The sequence below is a fragment of the Bacillus rossius genome, chromosome 10 (assembly GCF_032445375.1).
Source record: "Bacillus rossius redtenbacheri isolate Brsri chromosome 10, Brsri_v3, whole genome shotgun sequence".
NCBI classification, from domain to species: domain Eukaryota; kingdom Metazoa; phylum Arthropoda; class Insecta; order Phasmatodea; family Bacillidae; genus Bacillus; species Bacillus rossius.
The window spans coordinates 6180283-6197884 of NC_086337.1; the positions used below are offsets into that span (position 1 = coordinate 6180283).

At 42.0% G+C, this 17602-nt stretch overlaps 1 protein-coding gene across 2 annotated transcripts in view; it reads left to right on the forward strand.

Moving 5' to 3' along the window:
* LOC134535745 (inhibitor of growth protein 4) overlaps positions 1-17602 on the forward strand; it is a 99984-nt gene that overhangs the window by 63386 nt on the left and 18996 nt on the right. For both annotated transcript variants that reach the window (XM_063374977.1, XM_063374978.1), the window contains exons 3-4: positions 2504-2615; positions 10704-11011. In XM_063374977.1, coding sequence (XP_063231047.1) covers positions 2504-2615; positions 10704-11011 — 420 coding nt within the window. The remainder of the gene's footprint in view (positions 1-2503; positions 2616-10703; positions 11012-17602) is intronic.

A 17602-nucleotide genomic window follows, 5' to 3' on the forward strand; every position in this document is an offset into this window, starting at 1 on the left:
CACTTCATATCATGACAGCTATCTACTACAAAGTGATATTACAGAAATTGCTAATTGGTGCACAAATAATTTGGTTAATTTAAACATGGAAAAAACTACTATCATTTCCTTCTCTAGAAAATTCTACCCGTTGCAATATGAATACAAACTTGATAACTCACCTATTACTAATGCTCAACATGTGAAAGACTTAAAAATTTTATTTGATCAAAAATTATTTTTTCATCTTCACATTGAAAACATTATCTCGGTATCTAACAAAATACTTGGTCTAATTAAATTTATCACCTTCAACACCTCAAATATCGACTCTATTCTCTCTCTCTCCATACAGCTCTAATACGTTCAAAACTTGAATATGGTTCTATTATATGGAATAGCATCAATAACACTGACATTGAAAAGCTTGATAGGCTTCATTCTAAAGTATCTGACTATATTAACGAAAAATTAAAATCTATCAATAACATAGATTTAAATTCCCTCCTCGGTTCATTGTCAACTAGATATTTGTTTTCAATTGTTATAATGGTAATCTTCTACCTTATATATTTGATGTTACTGGCATTAAAATGCCTTCATTTAATAGCGTAACCCACCTTTTTTGTGCTCACTCTTAAATACAAATGATATATTTAGACTTGTTAACAATTTAAATATGTATGTTAGTCACTTACAACCTACCAGAGAGAAAAAACTTGTTAAAAAATTATTTTTTCGGCATCCAAAGATTAATCATCTTTATGCTCGAATGTTTTTTCCCTGAATTATTTAATTCTAGATATATTAATATAAAATTTTATATCAATCTATGGATACTAACTGTAATTATCTACATAATATTATATGTTCTGTACTTACCTTAGTTCCATGTAGTATATTCCACAGTGTTGTAGCATTATATTTCCTTTTGTATTATCTTTTACTTTATGTTTAAATTATTTATACTAGGTACATCTTCAGATTGTGTGTCCTTTGTCTGTGTCAATGTGCTAATTCTTTTTGTTTTGTATTTGTTAACTGTCATTTTTTTTGTGTTAACTGTCATTTTTTTTGTGTTTGTTTGTTTTTATGTATGGTGGCTACCACCCCGGCTCATCGCTATGGGTAGACATCTCACAACTTTAATAAATAAATAATAAATTACCTTTTATGCAAATAACTGACTCACTCATCTCCGTATGTTTGGCACTAAATAGATCTAAACTGGAATACTATTCTAATATCTGGAATGGCATCAAGACAACTGACATTGAAAAAAATTGAAAATATTCAAAACAAGGCTCCAACTAATTATTTGTAAGAATTTCCCTCGACCTAACTTAATTACCCTTGCAGATCGCAGGGATTATATCGACACATTCTTTGTACATACTTGCTATATTTCTATGATTAACTGTATATATCTCCTTGATAATACTGAATTGAGAATTCCCCAATTTAATTCTCGCTTACTTTCACCATTATGTACTCTACAGACATATAGCAGACTAGAACAATTATTATCGTAATTTGAATAATTTATATGAATTATCTTTTATCACTTTATTATTTAATCACATTATTATTTTTCAATCAAAGCACTTTTTTATGATTGTTGTCTATAATCTAAGATCTTGTACAAGTATTCTATGCCTTGTGCAATTTATTTTTTGTCCAGTTTATATGTTTATAGTTATGCGTTTACATGTTTTTACTTTAATATGTTGCTATAAATATATTCATTTATATTGTGATTTTTGTTACTTTTATGTCTGTTATTTATTTTATATTGTAATGTCCGCCTTGGTCGCCGTAAGTGTATAGTTCATTCAGTTACGTGTAATGGCCAGGTGTGGATGCACCTGCTTGCTGTGCCTCCCACTCTCGGTGCAGACGTGGGTGGCATTTATGTGTCGTGCCACCGCTGTTGGTTGGCATGTGACAATTAAAAATTAAATAAATAAAACTCACTATAATTACACTTTAATTATTTTTAATTTTATTTTTAAGGATTCGACCTTCAGTTTGGGACATTGTAAATAAAATAAAAAAGATGCAGACTAAGAGATGAAGCTATTCCATGATGTTTTCTTGCCAGGGAGAACACCTTCTTGCCTGTCAGTGTCGAGTCGGAGAGTCTTTGCTCCACGTCTGCCTCCATGATTGTCTAACTGTCAAGACCACTCGAACCACCGTTGCTACCATTTACGTCCCATAATCTACTCAATTGCCCAAACTCAGCCGCTTTAAAACTACCTTTGTATTTCTCTATTCCACAGTTCTGTATTTCAGTACAACACTTGCATTCTCTCTCTTTCGCCGAAACGCTGCCTGGCATACGCTAATTCCCGTTGCTGGCACGCCCACCAACTGGAAACTCAAAAGCCAGCTATAACCATGGAAGCTCATGGTAGCCAAGTAACCAAGACAACCGTATTTAAAACTTGGTGGTGTCCTAGCTAATTGAAATGAAGTAGAGAAAAGAAACAAGAGGTGAGTGACGAGAGGGGCGGTGCTGCAGGTGGACAAGCACATCCGCAGACTGGACTCGGACCTGGCCAGGTTCGAGGCGGAGATCCAGGACAAGGCCCTGAGCAGCGCTCGCGGCCAGGATGAACACACCGCCAGCAAGAGTGAGTAGCAATACCTCAACAAACACAATATGTTTCTGTGGGCTTTATAATTCTTCAGTAAAACATGGTATTTGTTTTAGTAAGTCTCATTCTCGAGTCAAACCCCTATGGATAGTGTTTTCTATGAATTTTGCCAATCCAGACTTCACCGGCTAGCTTTTGCCCGAATTACACATACATGAAACACTTGAATAATTTTTGCTGGGCACCAAGAATAATTTCATTTACATAGAATTTAACTTTTTGCGGTTATGTTTGTTTACTTTGAAGATTGCAGTGAATAAAGAAAACAAGTTATGAATCAAGTTTGTCAATTTATTTTCTCTTTTACTGAACACAGTATATAGCCGCCATTTTACGACACAAACAAATTTTCACACCAAGAACAACTAAAAACAAAACTTCTTAAAGAAATTGATTCATCAAATCTGCACAATAGTTTATTCACAGTTTGATAATGAAAATCCCACCATCACTTACGATGCACAGTACAAATGCCCGACTGACCTTTGTCTGCTCCGTGGGGTCTCCGATTCACCAAAATGTCTCAAACTAGGGCCTTCGCTGCCGCCTGTGGTCAAAAACTTCTCATTTAAATTATCCCCAAAACATTGTTCCTCAGCACAGCCCAGACCACAGGTGTGAAATTCGGGGACGCACCACAGCGCCGAAATACCACAACGCCGAAATGCCAAATTGACCACAACGCGGACAGCTAGAAAACTGATGTGTACCACAACACAGAAATACACTAACACCAAAAAATGTCATTGCAGGACTACCACAAAGGTTAGGTTAGGTTAGACTAGGTTAGGGTACAATAGGTTTGGTTAGGTTAGGTTGGACTAGGTTAGGGTAGACAAGGTTAGGTTAGGTTAGGTTAGGTTTGATTGTGGTATTTCGGCGTTAAGGTACATTTAAGAAACACAGTTGTTATTTCGGCGTTGTGGTCAATTTTGACATTCGGCGTTATGGTATTTCGGCGTTGTGGTAACGACCCGTGAAATTCTTGTTAAATTTGGCAAGCCGCCCCTTAACACAGTTACTCTTACTAATGCCCAAGTGAAGACTGACGAGGCTATGAAACTGCTTCCACCACGCCGGGAAGAGAGAGGTACGTGACCTCAACAACCAATCACAACACAGCACACGCAAGGATTCAATAGTATACATATTTCTTAACCCTAACAATGAGGCTTTTCCTGCAAAAAATATAACATGAAAAATTAAAAAGTCTTTTCTGATTGGCTGATGCAACAGCATCATAATTTTTAATGTCTCTCCTGGGATAGTTCATCTGCAGATTTTCAGATGTTAAGAATTTAAATTGAAACTGCCAAAAAGTCTTGGCAGGTGAAAAAATGTCTGGAAATTAAGTGTCGTCATGTCGCGCAACTGTCTATAGTCCTATCTTTTATCAAAATAATACACAGTTTCCTATAAACATACTTATGGGTTCCAACTAAATCCAGACCTAAAATACTAGCATCCAAATCATATTTAAAATGAACAAAATATAGAAAAAATGCATTTATTTACACAAATAATAACTTAGCAAACAAAAAATAATCTACCTAATTATAGCATTTGTAAAAAAATATTGATTTTATACTCAAAGTCTTAATCAGTTTATTTTACTTATATAGGAAAAGCGAAAATAAATTTTTATGAGTGCCATTTAGTATTAGTACCTAGGTATTTATAACAATCTTTCTTATTTGCACAGTAGAATGTTTGCATTAACTGAGTCTAAATTTTGGTTATTGGTGTTTGAAATATGTTTGTAAATAAATATTGTTAACATGAAAACATTTTACATTACTGCTTTACAAACATAAATTTTCAATGCCTGTAAAAAAAAGTAAATTTGATTATGAGGTAAGAAATTTAATGAAAGTAAGAGGATATTTTTTGGTAAACTTTTATGAAGCATACGTTTTTGAGTATGCAAACATTAGAAAATCATTCACGTTAAAAATTATAACATAGTTTTTTTCTTTCATTGAAAAATGCAGCCACTCCCTCAACTAATTACTGGATCCCCATCGTCTTGGCCGCATAGTGGTGACTGTGATGTGACCTATGTATGTGTGTGTGTGTGTGTGTGCAGAGGGGGTGGCAAGAAGAGGGGGGAGATGGATTGCAAGAAGCGAGCGGGCGGTGTGTATGTGAATGCACAGAAGCAAAGGGAGATGGAACGCAGGAAACGAGAGGGAGGTGTGTGTGTAAGTGAGTGTGTGTGTGTGCAGAGGGGTGCAAGAAGCTAAGGGAGATGGAACGCAGGAAACGAGAGGGAGGTGTGTGTGTGTGTGTGTGTGTGTGTGTGCAGAGGGGTGCAAGAAGCTAAGGGAGATGGAACGCAGGAAACGAGAGGGAGGTGTGTGTGTGTGCAGAGGGGTGCAAGAAGCTAAGGGAGATGGAACGCAGAAAACGAGAGGGAGGTGTGTGTGTGAGTGTGTGTGTGTGCAGAGGGGTGCAAGAAGCTATGGGAGATGGAACGCAGGAAACGAGAGGGAGGTGTGTGTGTGAGTGTGTGCAGAGGGGTGCAAGAAGCTATGGGAGATGGAACGCAGGAAAAGAGAGGGAGGTGTGTGTGAGTGTGTGTGTGTGCAGAGGGGTGCAAGAAGCTAAGGGAGATGGAACGCAGGAAATGAGAGGGAGGTGTGTGTGAGTGTGTGTGTGTGCAGAGGGGTGCAAGAAGCTAAGGGAGATGGAACGCAGGAAACGAGAGGGAGGTGTGTGTGTGAGTGTGTGCAGAGGGGTGCAAGAAGCTATGGGAGATGGAACGCAGGAAACGAGAGGGAGGTGAATGTGTAAGTGTGTGTGTGCAGAGGGGTGCAAGAAGCTATGGGAGATGGAACGCAGGAAACGAGAGGGAGGTGTGTGTGTGAGTGAGTGTGTGCAGAGGGGTGCAAGAAGCTATGGGAGATGGAACGCAGGAAACGAGAGGGAGGTGTGTGTGAGTGTGTGTGTGTGCAGAGGGGTGCAAGAAGCTATGGGAGATGGAACACAGGAAACGAGAGGGAGGTGTGTGTGAGTGTGTGTGTGTGCAGAGGGGTGCAAGAAGCTAAGGGAGATAGAACGCAGGAAACGAGAGGGAGGTGTGTGTGTGAGTGTGTGCAGAGGGGTGCAAGAAGCTAAGGGAGATGGAACGCAGGAAACGAGAGGGAGGTGTGTGTGTGTGTGTGTGTGTGTGTGTGTGCAGAGGGGTGCAAGAAGCTAAGGGAGATGGAACGCAGGAAACGAGAGGGAGGAGTGTGTGTGTGCAGAGGGGTGCAAGAAGCTAAGGGAGATGGAACGCAGAAAACGAGAGGGAGGTGTGTGTGTGAGTGTGTGTGTGTGCAGAGGGGTGCAAGAAGCTAAGGGAGATGGAATGCAGGAAACGAGAGGGAGGTGTGTGTGTGTGTGTGTGCAGAGGGGTGCAAGAAGCTATGGGAGATGGAACGCAGGAAACGAGAGGGAGGTGTGTGTGTGTGAGTGTGTGTGTGCAGAGGGGTGCAAGAAGCTATGGGAGATGGAACGCAGGAAACGAGAGGGAGGTGTGTGTGTGAGTGAGTGTGTGCAGAGGGGTGCAAGAAGCTAAGGGAGATGGAACACAGGAAACGAGAGGGAGGTGTGTGTGAGTGTGTGTGTGTGCAGAGGGGTGCAAGAAGCTAAGGGAGATGGAACGCAGGAAACGAGAGGGAGGTGTGTGTGTGAGTGTGTGCAGAGGGGTGCAAGAAGCTAAGGGACTTGGAACGCAGGAAACGAGAGGGAGGTGTGTGTGTGTGTGTGTGTGTGCAGAGGGGAGCAAGAAGCTAAGGGAGATGGAACGCAGAAAACGAGAGGGAGGTGTGTGTGTGAGTGTGTGTGTGTGCAGAGGGGTGCAAGAAGCTATGGGAGATGGAACGCAGGAAACGAGAGGGAGGTGTGTGTGTGAGTGTGTGCAGAGGGGTGCAAGAAGCTATGGGAGATGGAACGCAGGAAAAGAGAGGGAGGTGTGTGTGAGTGTGTGTGTGTGCAGAGGGGTGCAAGAAGCTAAGGGAGATGGAACGCAGGAAACGAGAGGGAGGTGTGTGGGAGTGTGTGTGTGTGTGCAGAGGGGTGCAAGAAGCTAAGGGAGATGGAACGCAGGAAACAAGAGGGAGGTGTGTGTGTGAGTGTGTGCAGAGGGGTGCAAGAAGCTATGGGAGATGGAACGCAGGAAACGAGAGGGAGGTGTGTGTGTGAGTGTGTGTGTGCAGAGGGGTGCAAGAAGCTATGGGAGATGGAACGCAGGAAACGAGAGGGAGGTGTGTGTGTGAGTAAGTGTGTGCAGAGGGGTGCAAGAAGCTATGGGAGATGGAACGCAGGAAAAAAAGAGGGAGGTGTGTGTGAGTGTGTGTGTGTGTGCAGAGGGGTGCAAGAAGCTAAGGGAGATGGAACGCAGGAAACGAGAGGGAGGTGTGTGTGTGAGTGTGTGCAGAGGGGTGCAAGAAGCTATGGGAGATATCACGCAGGAAACGAGAGGGAGGCGTGTGTGTGAGTGTGTGTGTGCAGAGGGGTGCAAGAAGCTATGGGAGATGGAACGCAGGAAACGAGAGGGAGGTGTGTGTGTGAGTGAGTGTGTGCAGAGGGGTGCAAGAAGCTATGGGAGATAGAACGCAGGAAAAGAGAGGGAGGTGTGAGTGTGAGTGAGTGTGTGTGCAGAGGGGTGCAAGAAGCTATGGGAGATGGAACGCAGGAAACGAGAGGGAGGTGTGTGTGAGTGTGTGTGTGTGCAGAGGGGTGCAAGAAGCTAAGGGAGATGGAACGCAGGAAACGAGAGGGAGGTGTGTGTGAGTGTGTGTGTGTGCAGAGGGGTGCAAGAAGCTAAGGAAGATGGAACGCAGGAAACGAGAGGGAGGTGTGTGTGAGTGTGTGTGTGTGCAGAGGGGTGCAAGAAGCTAAGGAAGATGGAACGCAGGAAACGAGAGGGAGGTGTGTGTGAGTGTGTGTGTGTGTGCAGAGGGGTGCAAGAAGCTAAGGGAGATGGAACGCAGGAAACGAGAGGGAGGTGTGTGTGTGAGTGAGTGTGTGCAGAGGGGTGCAAGAAGCTAAGGGAGATGGAACGCAGGAAACGAGAGGGAGGTGTGTGTGAGTGTGTGTGTGTGCAGAGGGGTGCAAGAAGCTATGGGAGATGGAACGCAGGAAACGAGAGGGAGGTGTGTGTGAGTGTGTGTGTGTGCAGAGGGGTGCAAGAAGCTAAGGGAAATGGAACGCAGGAAACGAGAGGGAGGTGTATGTGAGTGTGTGTGTGTGCAGAGGGGTGCAAGAAGCTAAGGAAGATGGAACGCAGGAAACGAGAGGGAGGTGTGTGTGAGTGTGTGTGTGTGCAGAGGGGTGCAAGAAGCTATGGGAGATGGAACACAGGAAACGAGAGGGAGGTGTGTGTGAGTGTGTGTGTGTGCAGAGGGGTGCAAGAAGCTAAGGGAGATAGAACGCAGGAAACGAGAGGGAGGTGTGTGTGTGTGCAGAGGGGTGCAAGAAGCTATGGGAGATGGAACACAGGAAACGAGAGGGAGGTGTGTGTGAGTGTGTGTGTGTGCAGAGGGGTGCAAGAAGCTAAGGGAGATGGAATGCAGGAAACAAGAGGGAGGTGTGTGTGTGAGTGTGTGCAGAGGGGTGCAAGAAGCTATGGGAGATGGAACGCAGAAAACGAGAGGGAGGTGTGTGTGAGTGTGTGTGTGTGCAGAGGGGTGCAAGAAGCTAAGGGAGATGGAACGCAGGAAACGAGAGGGAGGTGTGTGTGAGTGTGTGTGTGTGCAGAGGGGTGCAAGAAGCTAAGGGAGATAGAACACAGGAAACGAGAGGGAGGTGTGTGTGAGTGTGTGTGTGTGCAGAGGGGTGCAAGAAGCTAAGGGAGATGGAATGCAGGAAACGAGAGGGAGGTGTGTGTGTGAGTGTGTGCAGAGGGGTGCAAGAAGCTATGGGAGATGGAACACAGGAAACGAGAGGGAGGTGTGTGTGAGTGTGTGTGTGTGCAGAGGGGTGCAAGAAGCTAAGGGAGATAGAACGCAGGAAACGAGAGGGAGGTGTGTGTGTGAGTGTGTGCAGAGGGGTGCAAGAAGCTAAGAGAGATGGAACGCAGGAAACGAGAGGGAGATGTGTGTGTGTGTGTGTGTGTGTGTGTGTGTGCGTGCGTGCGTGCGCGTGCGTGTGTGTGTGTGTGTGTGTGTGTGTGCAGAGGGGTGCAAGAAGCTAAGGGAGATGGAACGCAGGAAACGAGAGGGAGGTGTGTGTGAGTGTGTGTGTGTGCAGAGGGGTGCAAGAAGCTATGGGAGATGGAACGCAGGAAACGAGAGGGAGGTGTGTGTGTGAGTGAGTGTGTGCAGAGGGGTGCAAGAAGCTAAGGGAGATGGAACGCAGGAAACGAGAGGGAGGTGTGTGTGAGTGTGTGAGTGTGCAGAGGGGTGCAAGAAGCTAAGGGAGATGGAACGCAGGAAACGAGAGGGAGGTGTGTGTGAGTGTGTGTGTGTGCAGAGGGGTGCAAGAAGCTATGGGAGATGGAACGCAGGAAACGAGAGGGAGGTGTGTGTGAGTGTGTGTGTGTGCAGAGGGGTGCAAGAAGCTATGGGAGATGGAACGCAGGAAACGAGAGGGAGGTGTGTGTGTGAGTGAGTGTGTGTGCAGAGGGGTGCAAGAAGCTAAGGGAGATGGAACGCAGGAAACGAGAGGGAGGTGTGTGTGAGTGTGTGTGTGTGAAGAGGGGTGCAAGAAGCTAAGGGAGATGGAACGCAGGAAACGAGAGGGAGGTGTGTGTGAGTGTGTGTGTGTGCAGAGGGGTGCAAGAAGCTATGGGAGATGGAACGCAGGAAACGAGAGGGAGGTGTGTGTGAGTGTGTGTGTGTGCAGAGAGGTGCAAGAAGCTATGGGAGATGGAACGCAGGAAACGAGAGGGAGGTGTGTGTGAGTGTGTGTGTGTGCAGAGGGGTGCAAGAAGCTATGGGAGATGGAACACAGGAAACGAGAGGGAGGTGTGTGTGAGTGTGTGTGTGTGCAGAGGGGCGCAAGAAGCTAAGGGAGATAGAACGCAGGAAACGAGAGGGAGGTGTGTTTGAGTGTGTGTGTGTGCAGAGGGGTGCAAGAAGCTAAGGGAGATAGAACGCAGGAAACGAGAGGGAGGTGTGTGTGTGTGTGCAGAGGGGCGCAAGAAGCTAAGGGAGATAGAACGCAGGAAACGAGAGGGAGGTGTGTGTGAGTGTGTGTGTGTGCAGAGGGGTGCAAGAAGCTAAGGGAGATAGAACGCAGGAAACGAGAGGGAGGTGTGTGTGAGTGTGTGTGTGTGCAGAGGGGTGCAAGAAGCTAAGGGAGATAGAACGCAGGAAACGAGAGGGAGGTGTGTGTGTGTGTGCAGAGGGGCGCAAGAAGCTAAGGGAGATAGAACGCAGGAAACGAGAGGGAGGTGTGTGTGAGTGTGTGTGTGTGCAGAGGGGTGCAAGAAGCTAAGGGAGATGGAACACAGGAAACGAGAGGGAGGTGTGTGTGAGTGTGTGTGTGTGCAGAGGGGCGCAAGAAGCTAAGGGAGATAGAACGCAGGAAACGAGAGGGAGGTGTGTGTGAGTGTGTGTGTGTGCAGAGGGGTGCAAGAAGCTAAGGGAGATAGAACGCAGGAAACGAGAGGGAGGTGTGTGTGTGTGTGCAGAGGGGCGCAAGAAGCTAAGGGAGATAGAACGCAGGAAACGAGAGGGAGGTGTGTGTGAGTGTGTGTGTGTGCAGAGGGGTGCAAGAAGCTAAGGGAGATAGAACGCAGGAAACGAGAGGGAGGTGTGTGTGAGTGTGTGTGTGTGCAGAGGGGTGCAAGAAGCTAAGGGAGATAGAACGCAGGAAACGAGAGGGAGGTGTGTGTGAGTGTGTGTGTGTGCAGAGGGGTGCAAGAAGCTAAGGGAGATAGAACGCAGGAAACGAGAGGGAGGTGTGTGTGTGTGTGTGTGTGTGCAGAGGGGTGCAAGAAGCTAAGGGAGATAGAACGCAGGAAACGAGAGGGAGGTGTGTGTGTGAGTGTGTGTGTGTGCAGAGGGGTGCAAGAAGCTAAGGGAGATAGAACGCAGGAAACGAGAGGGAGGTGTGAGTGAGTGTGTGTGTGTGCAGAGGGGCGCAAGAAGCAGAGGGAGAAGGAGCGCAAGAAGCGAGCGGGCGGCGTGTCGTCGGAGGAGGAGGCAGCCAAGGCTGCGCGCAAGAAGCAGAAGAAGGGTGGCACGAGCACGGGTGGCACGGCTAGCGCGGTTGTGGGCAAGGGTGCCAGCTCCGGGACCGGCCTCACGAGCGCGGAGGCCGGACTAGCGGGCATCGCACACCCCTCCGACGTGCTGGACATGCCTGTGGACCCCAATGAGCCCACCTACTGCCTGTGCCACCAAGTGTCCTACGGGGAGATGATCGGCTGTGACAACCCCGACGTGAGTTTTTGTGTTGTCTACGCTGCTTTGGATGCACACAACCAAGTAACATTGATCAGGATATGAATGCAACTGTTGCTACATTTAATCAGTCAGCTGTATGTTTGTTCGCTACTTTCCGAGTAGAATGCCGGTGTGGTCGGACGTTGTAGCTTATCAAGGTCCGCTCCGCACAAGTGACCATCTCTTGTGGGAGTGTGTACGGTATAATCCTTTTTTTCTGCAAAATTGCAATATTTTTACCATAAACATATAATTTTTATAAAAAAATGAATATTTACTTGCAGCCTACATTCACTAGTTTTGAGTAATTTATACCAGTCATTTATACTGATCTAAAACTGCATTAATTTTTTACTTGCCTTTTTTATATTGACATACTTACAGTTCCTTATTACTAAAATATTTTCAACCCAAGCTAGCAAATGACAATGACATTCTAAACTACTAATGCTAAACATTGTGTTGCTAACAGCAACCAAAGAGCTGTAAAGATTTCCCAGTCCTTCCTCAGTGGTGAAGTAGTTGAAAGTGAAATCAATAAAAAATAAAATCAATGTGTGTGTGCAAAGCTATGGCAAGTTTAATAAAATTTCAAGGAATAATAATTCAGAAGACCCTGAAATTAAATATTTATTGATGTAGTGTTGTCTTATATAACCTTCAAAATTGGTTGTCCTCCTAACATACAAATCATAAACTAATGCAAATTAGTTAAGAACAATAATACAAATAAAACAAAAACTGTAAACAGTCTGACTGTTTACGGTGTGTGGATATTTTTTTGTGGATTGTAAATTTATACTTTTACCACAAGTATAAAATCATTGAAAAAGATGATAAAGTTATTAATGGGTTTAAATTTATAGAAATTTTTATAAGAGGAACCAAATCAGTTTATACAGTGAACTCGCGATATCTCGGACTTCGATATCCCGGACATCGGATAACTCGGACATCTGCAAAGTGGGGTGCGCGTCATACGTGGGTATTTGCTGGTGCGAGGTGCGAGAGACTTGGCAACAGTGCGTGGTGGGCGGATTGGGAGACGTGGCAACGGTGTGCGGCGCGCCGAGGTGGCTATTGTTATTAGTCACGAACCCGTCACTTCGGCGGTAACAACGGCATTTATTGATGCACTTGTGAACTAATGGGTAGTTGGAAAAAATGAATCGACACGTAGCAGTATCTTTTTTGTTTATGATCAGTTAATTCTTTGGACATTATCATGGCGCCTAAACGAAAATGTGTATCTTTTAGTATCGCACAAAAGGTAAAATTGATTGAAAGGCTAGAGTCTGGCGCTAGTTTATGCGTAGAATTCGGGATTGCTAAACAAACTGTTTCAGTTATAAATTTACATTACATACGCTCATAAAAACCTTTATCGGTACGTATTTTTTATCGGTACATATTTTGTATCATTATCTCCCACGTTTACCGTCCGCCCCCTCCATTCCGTAAGAGACGTTGAGAAACAGACAGCTGACTTGGCCTCTCTCCGTCTCTTTCATCTCCTCCCTTAGACCATTCCATAAACAACACGAGTCTCCGCAGCAGGCAAACAATGGATTCATTATTCAGCATATATCACAGGCTTATCTTATCACCACGTCCCTTACGTTTTTTGTATTTAAGATGTGCAATATAATACCACAGCCAACCGTAGCCCTGATATAAATTGCTGTATTGCCACTTCCCGCGTGCCATGTGCACTAACAGTACAGTCTGTCCCGTTAGTTAAAACTTCTTCTCTTCTTCTCTCCCTTTATTTCCCTTCGTTATCTCGGACAAACGGTAACTCGGACCACCTCTCACCCCTTTTAGTCCGAGATATCGAGAGTTCACTGTACATCTTAGATGGAATCCTCAAATATTTAAAGTGTGATAATATGCAGTGAAAGTTTTAATTTTCCATGTTCAGGACCACAACCATGTCGGATTAACGATTTTGAAGTTTTATTGAACATCAAAATTCAGTAAACTCAATTTTTTGGGCCTGGATTATCAGATTTTCAGGTTATCCATGCTTAGATTTAGTCTAGTTTATTTTGTTTGGTTAAGTTGCTTAGTTAAGTTTAGCCCTGACTGCTGCTTCACTCGCCAGTCTCCAACTTGTTACTTGAACATGTCGTTATGCTATTTCCTGCCCACCTGTGACTTGACTGGCTGGCATTCGGCTGAAGGAAGGACAAGTAACTGAGAAGAGAGAATAACTTGCTGCTGAGGGGTAGATAATTAAATATAAGGAAGGGGGAGGAGAAGAGTGGGTGACTGCCGCCTCTCTAGCAGACAGAAGGATCACATGGCGATAGTGCCGTATCATTAACAAGCCAATGAGCTGAGACACAATACATGTGCTTAGAACTCTACTGAAGACAAATATCTGGTGCGATCCAAATTCGAGGGCGGCCTGTAAACGTGAAACAATTGTCCGGTTTTTTTTACAGGATTTAAATTATCCGATCAGCAGTAGGTCCCAATCAACACGGATAATTGGTAATATAGTAGTAATGGAAATCCTAAATGTGAATATGTAACATGTAACCTGCTAGGAAACTAGAAACAGTGTACTGAAATGAAAACCGACAGTGAGGATAAACTCTGAGTGAACTATAAACTCCGGCAAGCCATTAAAGCAACCTGGTGGCTGAGATATATACTGCAAGAAGTCACCTGGAACAATGTGAATGCGAGCGGCTGTATTGCAGAGTGTGCCGAACCATGGAATCCCGGTTTAAAGACATTTCACAGAATGTGAGTGTGAATTAATTGTGTTATAATTAGGGCTGTGCGGGAAAGGATTTTTTTTTTCGGGAAATTCTCGGGCGGGAAAATATTTTTCCCGCGAGAAACGGGAACGGGATCGGGAAATATTGATTGAAATATATTAAGGCTGTGTGGGAAAGGATTTTTTTATCCTGGAAATTCTGGGTCTGGAAAATATTTTTCCTGCGGGAAACAGGAACGGGATCGGGAAAAAATTGATTGAAATATATGCTTCATATCAATTTTGTATCCTATAAATATGTTTATTTTTAAAAAAAAAATGTTTCAAAATAATTTCTTCTACTTGTTTTAATAATTTTTTGACACTGTTTGCATTTTGCGGTTTGGTTAGCATTTTTCTCATAAAATTTCCACACGCCTTTTAACTCGGACGTTATTTTTCCCGAGTTTTCCATACGGACAAATAAAATATAAACGAATTGCAGAATACCACATAAATTCCACTAAAGATAGCCGACAAGCACCGTAAACTATTAGACAGTGTAACCAACTACCAATACCTCCACAATGCTGAAGTTTGTTTATCTTTAAACTCAAAAACACTAAAAAATTAACTGTCCGAAAGAAAATATTATACTTTTCTACATTTCAAAGCTATTACGGTAACTTGTATTTAATTTTACAATATAATTATTATTTTATTTTGGCTTTTAAATCTCCGAAAATATGACAAAGAAATACGTGATCCGATCAACAGGAATCATTTATGCTTTGTTTATGGCCTGTTGGCATCCAAAGGAAACTGATTTTCTGACATCTCGTGATGTTTGATAAAGAAAAATATTTTAGGTGTTTTAAATCGGCAGAATACTAATTATGACAAAATATTAGTAGTGTCTATATTTTAGTTAAGATAATTAATGGCATAGAAAATTCGGTCATTATTTAATGCAAAACTGGCGTATTGCTGTCATGTTTGACAAGTTTCTCTCGTGAGTAGAGTTGAGATAAAACCATTTTCACGTATTTTTGTTTGTTTTGCTATAAACATCAAGTGAGGCATTCATTATTTTTAATGCTGTCGTATTTCGGGTATGTTATAGGTAATTACGTACGTATGTCAGACATTATGAAAACAAGTTATCATTAAACCTGGAAAAAAAAAAGTTTAAAGATTGCTAAAACAGAATAAAGATTTGCGGTTTTCCTTCTTTCCAGCACTGTAAATGTTTATTTTGAAGGAAATGTGTACAGTAGAACCCCTGTCATACACTTTTCAACGGAGGGCACAAAAATGGTGTATGATGCGGGAAAGTGTATGAAAAGGGAATGGCAATAATACAATTTTTTTCCAATCTAGCATACCAGCACTATGTCAGATTAAACATAAATACATATGCGTAAATAATTGCATTATATTAATAAAATATATGAATTCATCATATATATATATATATATATATATATATATATATATATATATATATATATATTTATAAAATAAAACCACCAGAAATGTAAAATACAGTCCACAATCAAGTAAAGCTGACATGAGAAACAGTGGCCTTACAAAAGTTATGAAGTCCTTTCTTGGAGGGAGGGGGGAAAGTCACCAAGCCTAAATTAAAAATAAAAATAAATTAGGCTATTGTAAAAAAAATCATAACTATTTGCTTGTTTGTTTTATTTTACAAACAACTTTAAGCAACTAAACAATTTTCAATAAAATTTTAATTTGAGAAACGTAAAATACAAAACAATCCGATCGTAAGTAAATAATAACAAACGGGTATATTCAGTTCAAAGATTAATGAATGCACAATATATGAGATCCGTTCCTTGGTAAAACGCGTGCACCATTTTCATAATCATTGCTAGTTTGCGCCACTAGTCTAACTTCGGTGCTGGCTATAGATGCTACTAGCGAAGTGCACAGTCTTCCTGATACTATTCATATCTATGGTGATATAAAGTTATTTTCTTACATTTGCAATGGTAAACAATGAACGTTTTTCAAAATAAAAGCATTAAAACGTAGTTTATAAGGAGGAATATAAAAAAACATTTGTGAATTTTAGGGCTTTTCCGCTTCGTAAAAACGTATGAAACGGGAAATTAATGATTTTATAAGTGTGTGTTCCGGTTAAGTAAACCATTTGTAAAAGTACTTTCGGCGGGACCAAGATTAATTGGCGTATGACACGGGAAAATGTATGAAACTGGAACGTATCATTGAGGTTCTACTGTATTAGGTTCATTAGCTGATTGATTTGAGGTTATGTTATATCTAGTAAAGATAAACTATAAATTCCCGAAAATTTCGGGAAATTTATTTTCCCTCCCGACGGGATAAAAGCCTCTATGTTCCCGAAATTTTTCCCGAATTTCGGGATCCCGCACAGGCCTAGTTAAAATGTATTGACTTAGTTGTAATTCAAATGTTACACTGGACAAGATCACCAAAAAAAACAACAGAATCCTGATATTGGCACTGAACACTGAAACTAAGAACACTGAAAATAAGTTTAAAGAACACAATTGATAATAAAAAACAATTACCGTAAGTTTACAGTATTGCCATAGAAAAAAATCAGTAATGAAATATATTATATTACTAGATAATGCCCGGCATGCGTTGCAATGCCTCAATCAATTTTTTTTTTATAATTTTTTAAACGTATACTAAGAATCTCTCTTTATCTCTCTAATTCTCTATCTCTCTATGTATATCTCTATAACTCTCTCTATCTTTCTATTTATATCTCTATCTCTATATATCTTTCTAGCGGACCCGACAGACATTGTCCTGCCCAAATGTATATATGGCGGTAAGTATTTCTACGCTGGACATTTTGTATCTTCTCATTATACATACCCCTCCTCTTGGGCACGCCACTGCCGTTACCAAAAAACCTTTCCCATGTTTACGCAGAATGCAACAACAATGCAAAAGCCCGTTGCCATGGAGGCTAATTATCAACAATGCTTAGTTTTTTTGCTTTTAAAGCGTGTTTTTTTTAGTTTTTTCTTAACTCAGAATCAAGATAAAATATCCAATTGTAAATCTAAACCATCCTCGAATCCCCGTGAACTCACACAAAAAATTTCATCAAAATCGGTCCAGCCGTCTAGGAGGAGTTCAGTGACATACACACGCACACAAGAAATATATATATATATATATATATAAAGATTAGAAGCAAGCTTGACTAGCAGATACTTTTACTACCTATAGTGGTAGAGATTTTGGGATTGTGAGGAAATTCTTTGCAGTAGAGAGAGAGTAGTGCGGCTGCTGTGAACACAAAAAAAAAAATACTAAGCTTAAATCATAATTCTTACGGAAGTATTACATTCACTCATAATAATTAACTCTGAAAATAAATAACTAAACAAATAGATAAATAAATTAAATACTCATTAAATACTACTTGATCTTGTACTGTTCACCTCAGAAGATATGTAGTCCACCATTGTTTTAACTATGAACATGACAGTTGGAAAGTAAATATTAGTAATTTCAGATACTTCTGAAGTCTAAATTAACCTATAATAAAGTTAGAGTGATGCCTCCGTACTTTTATTATTATAACCGTATTACCACAACAAGCCTGCCTTTCACGGTTAGCCACTTGTTAGTCTCAATCTCCACAGCTACTTCTCGGCAAAACTGAAGATAAGTGAACAGAAAACTATACTAACTCTCTCTTTGAAAACGTAACTGTAATCTTACTTTTGTAGAAAATCTGTTATGTAGTGGAAACAATAAAGTAATTAAATCATTTGCTATTGGAACTGACCTCAATTCCTACAGACTCTTTGGATTGCTGAACATCAATACAGCAAAACCCCTTATTTGCA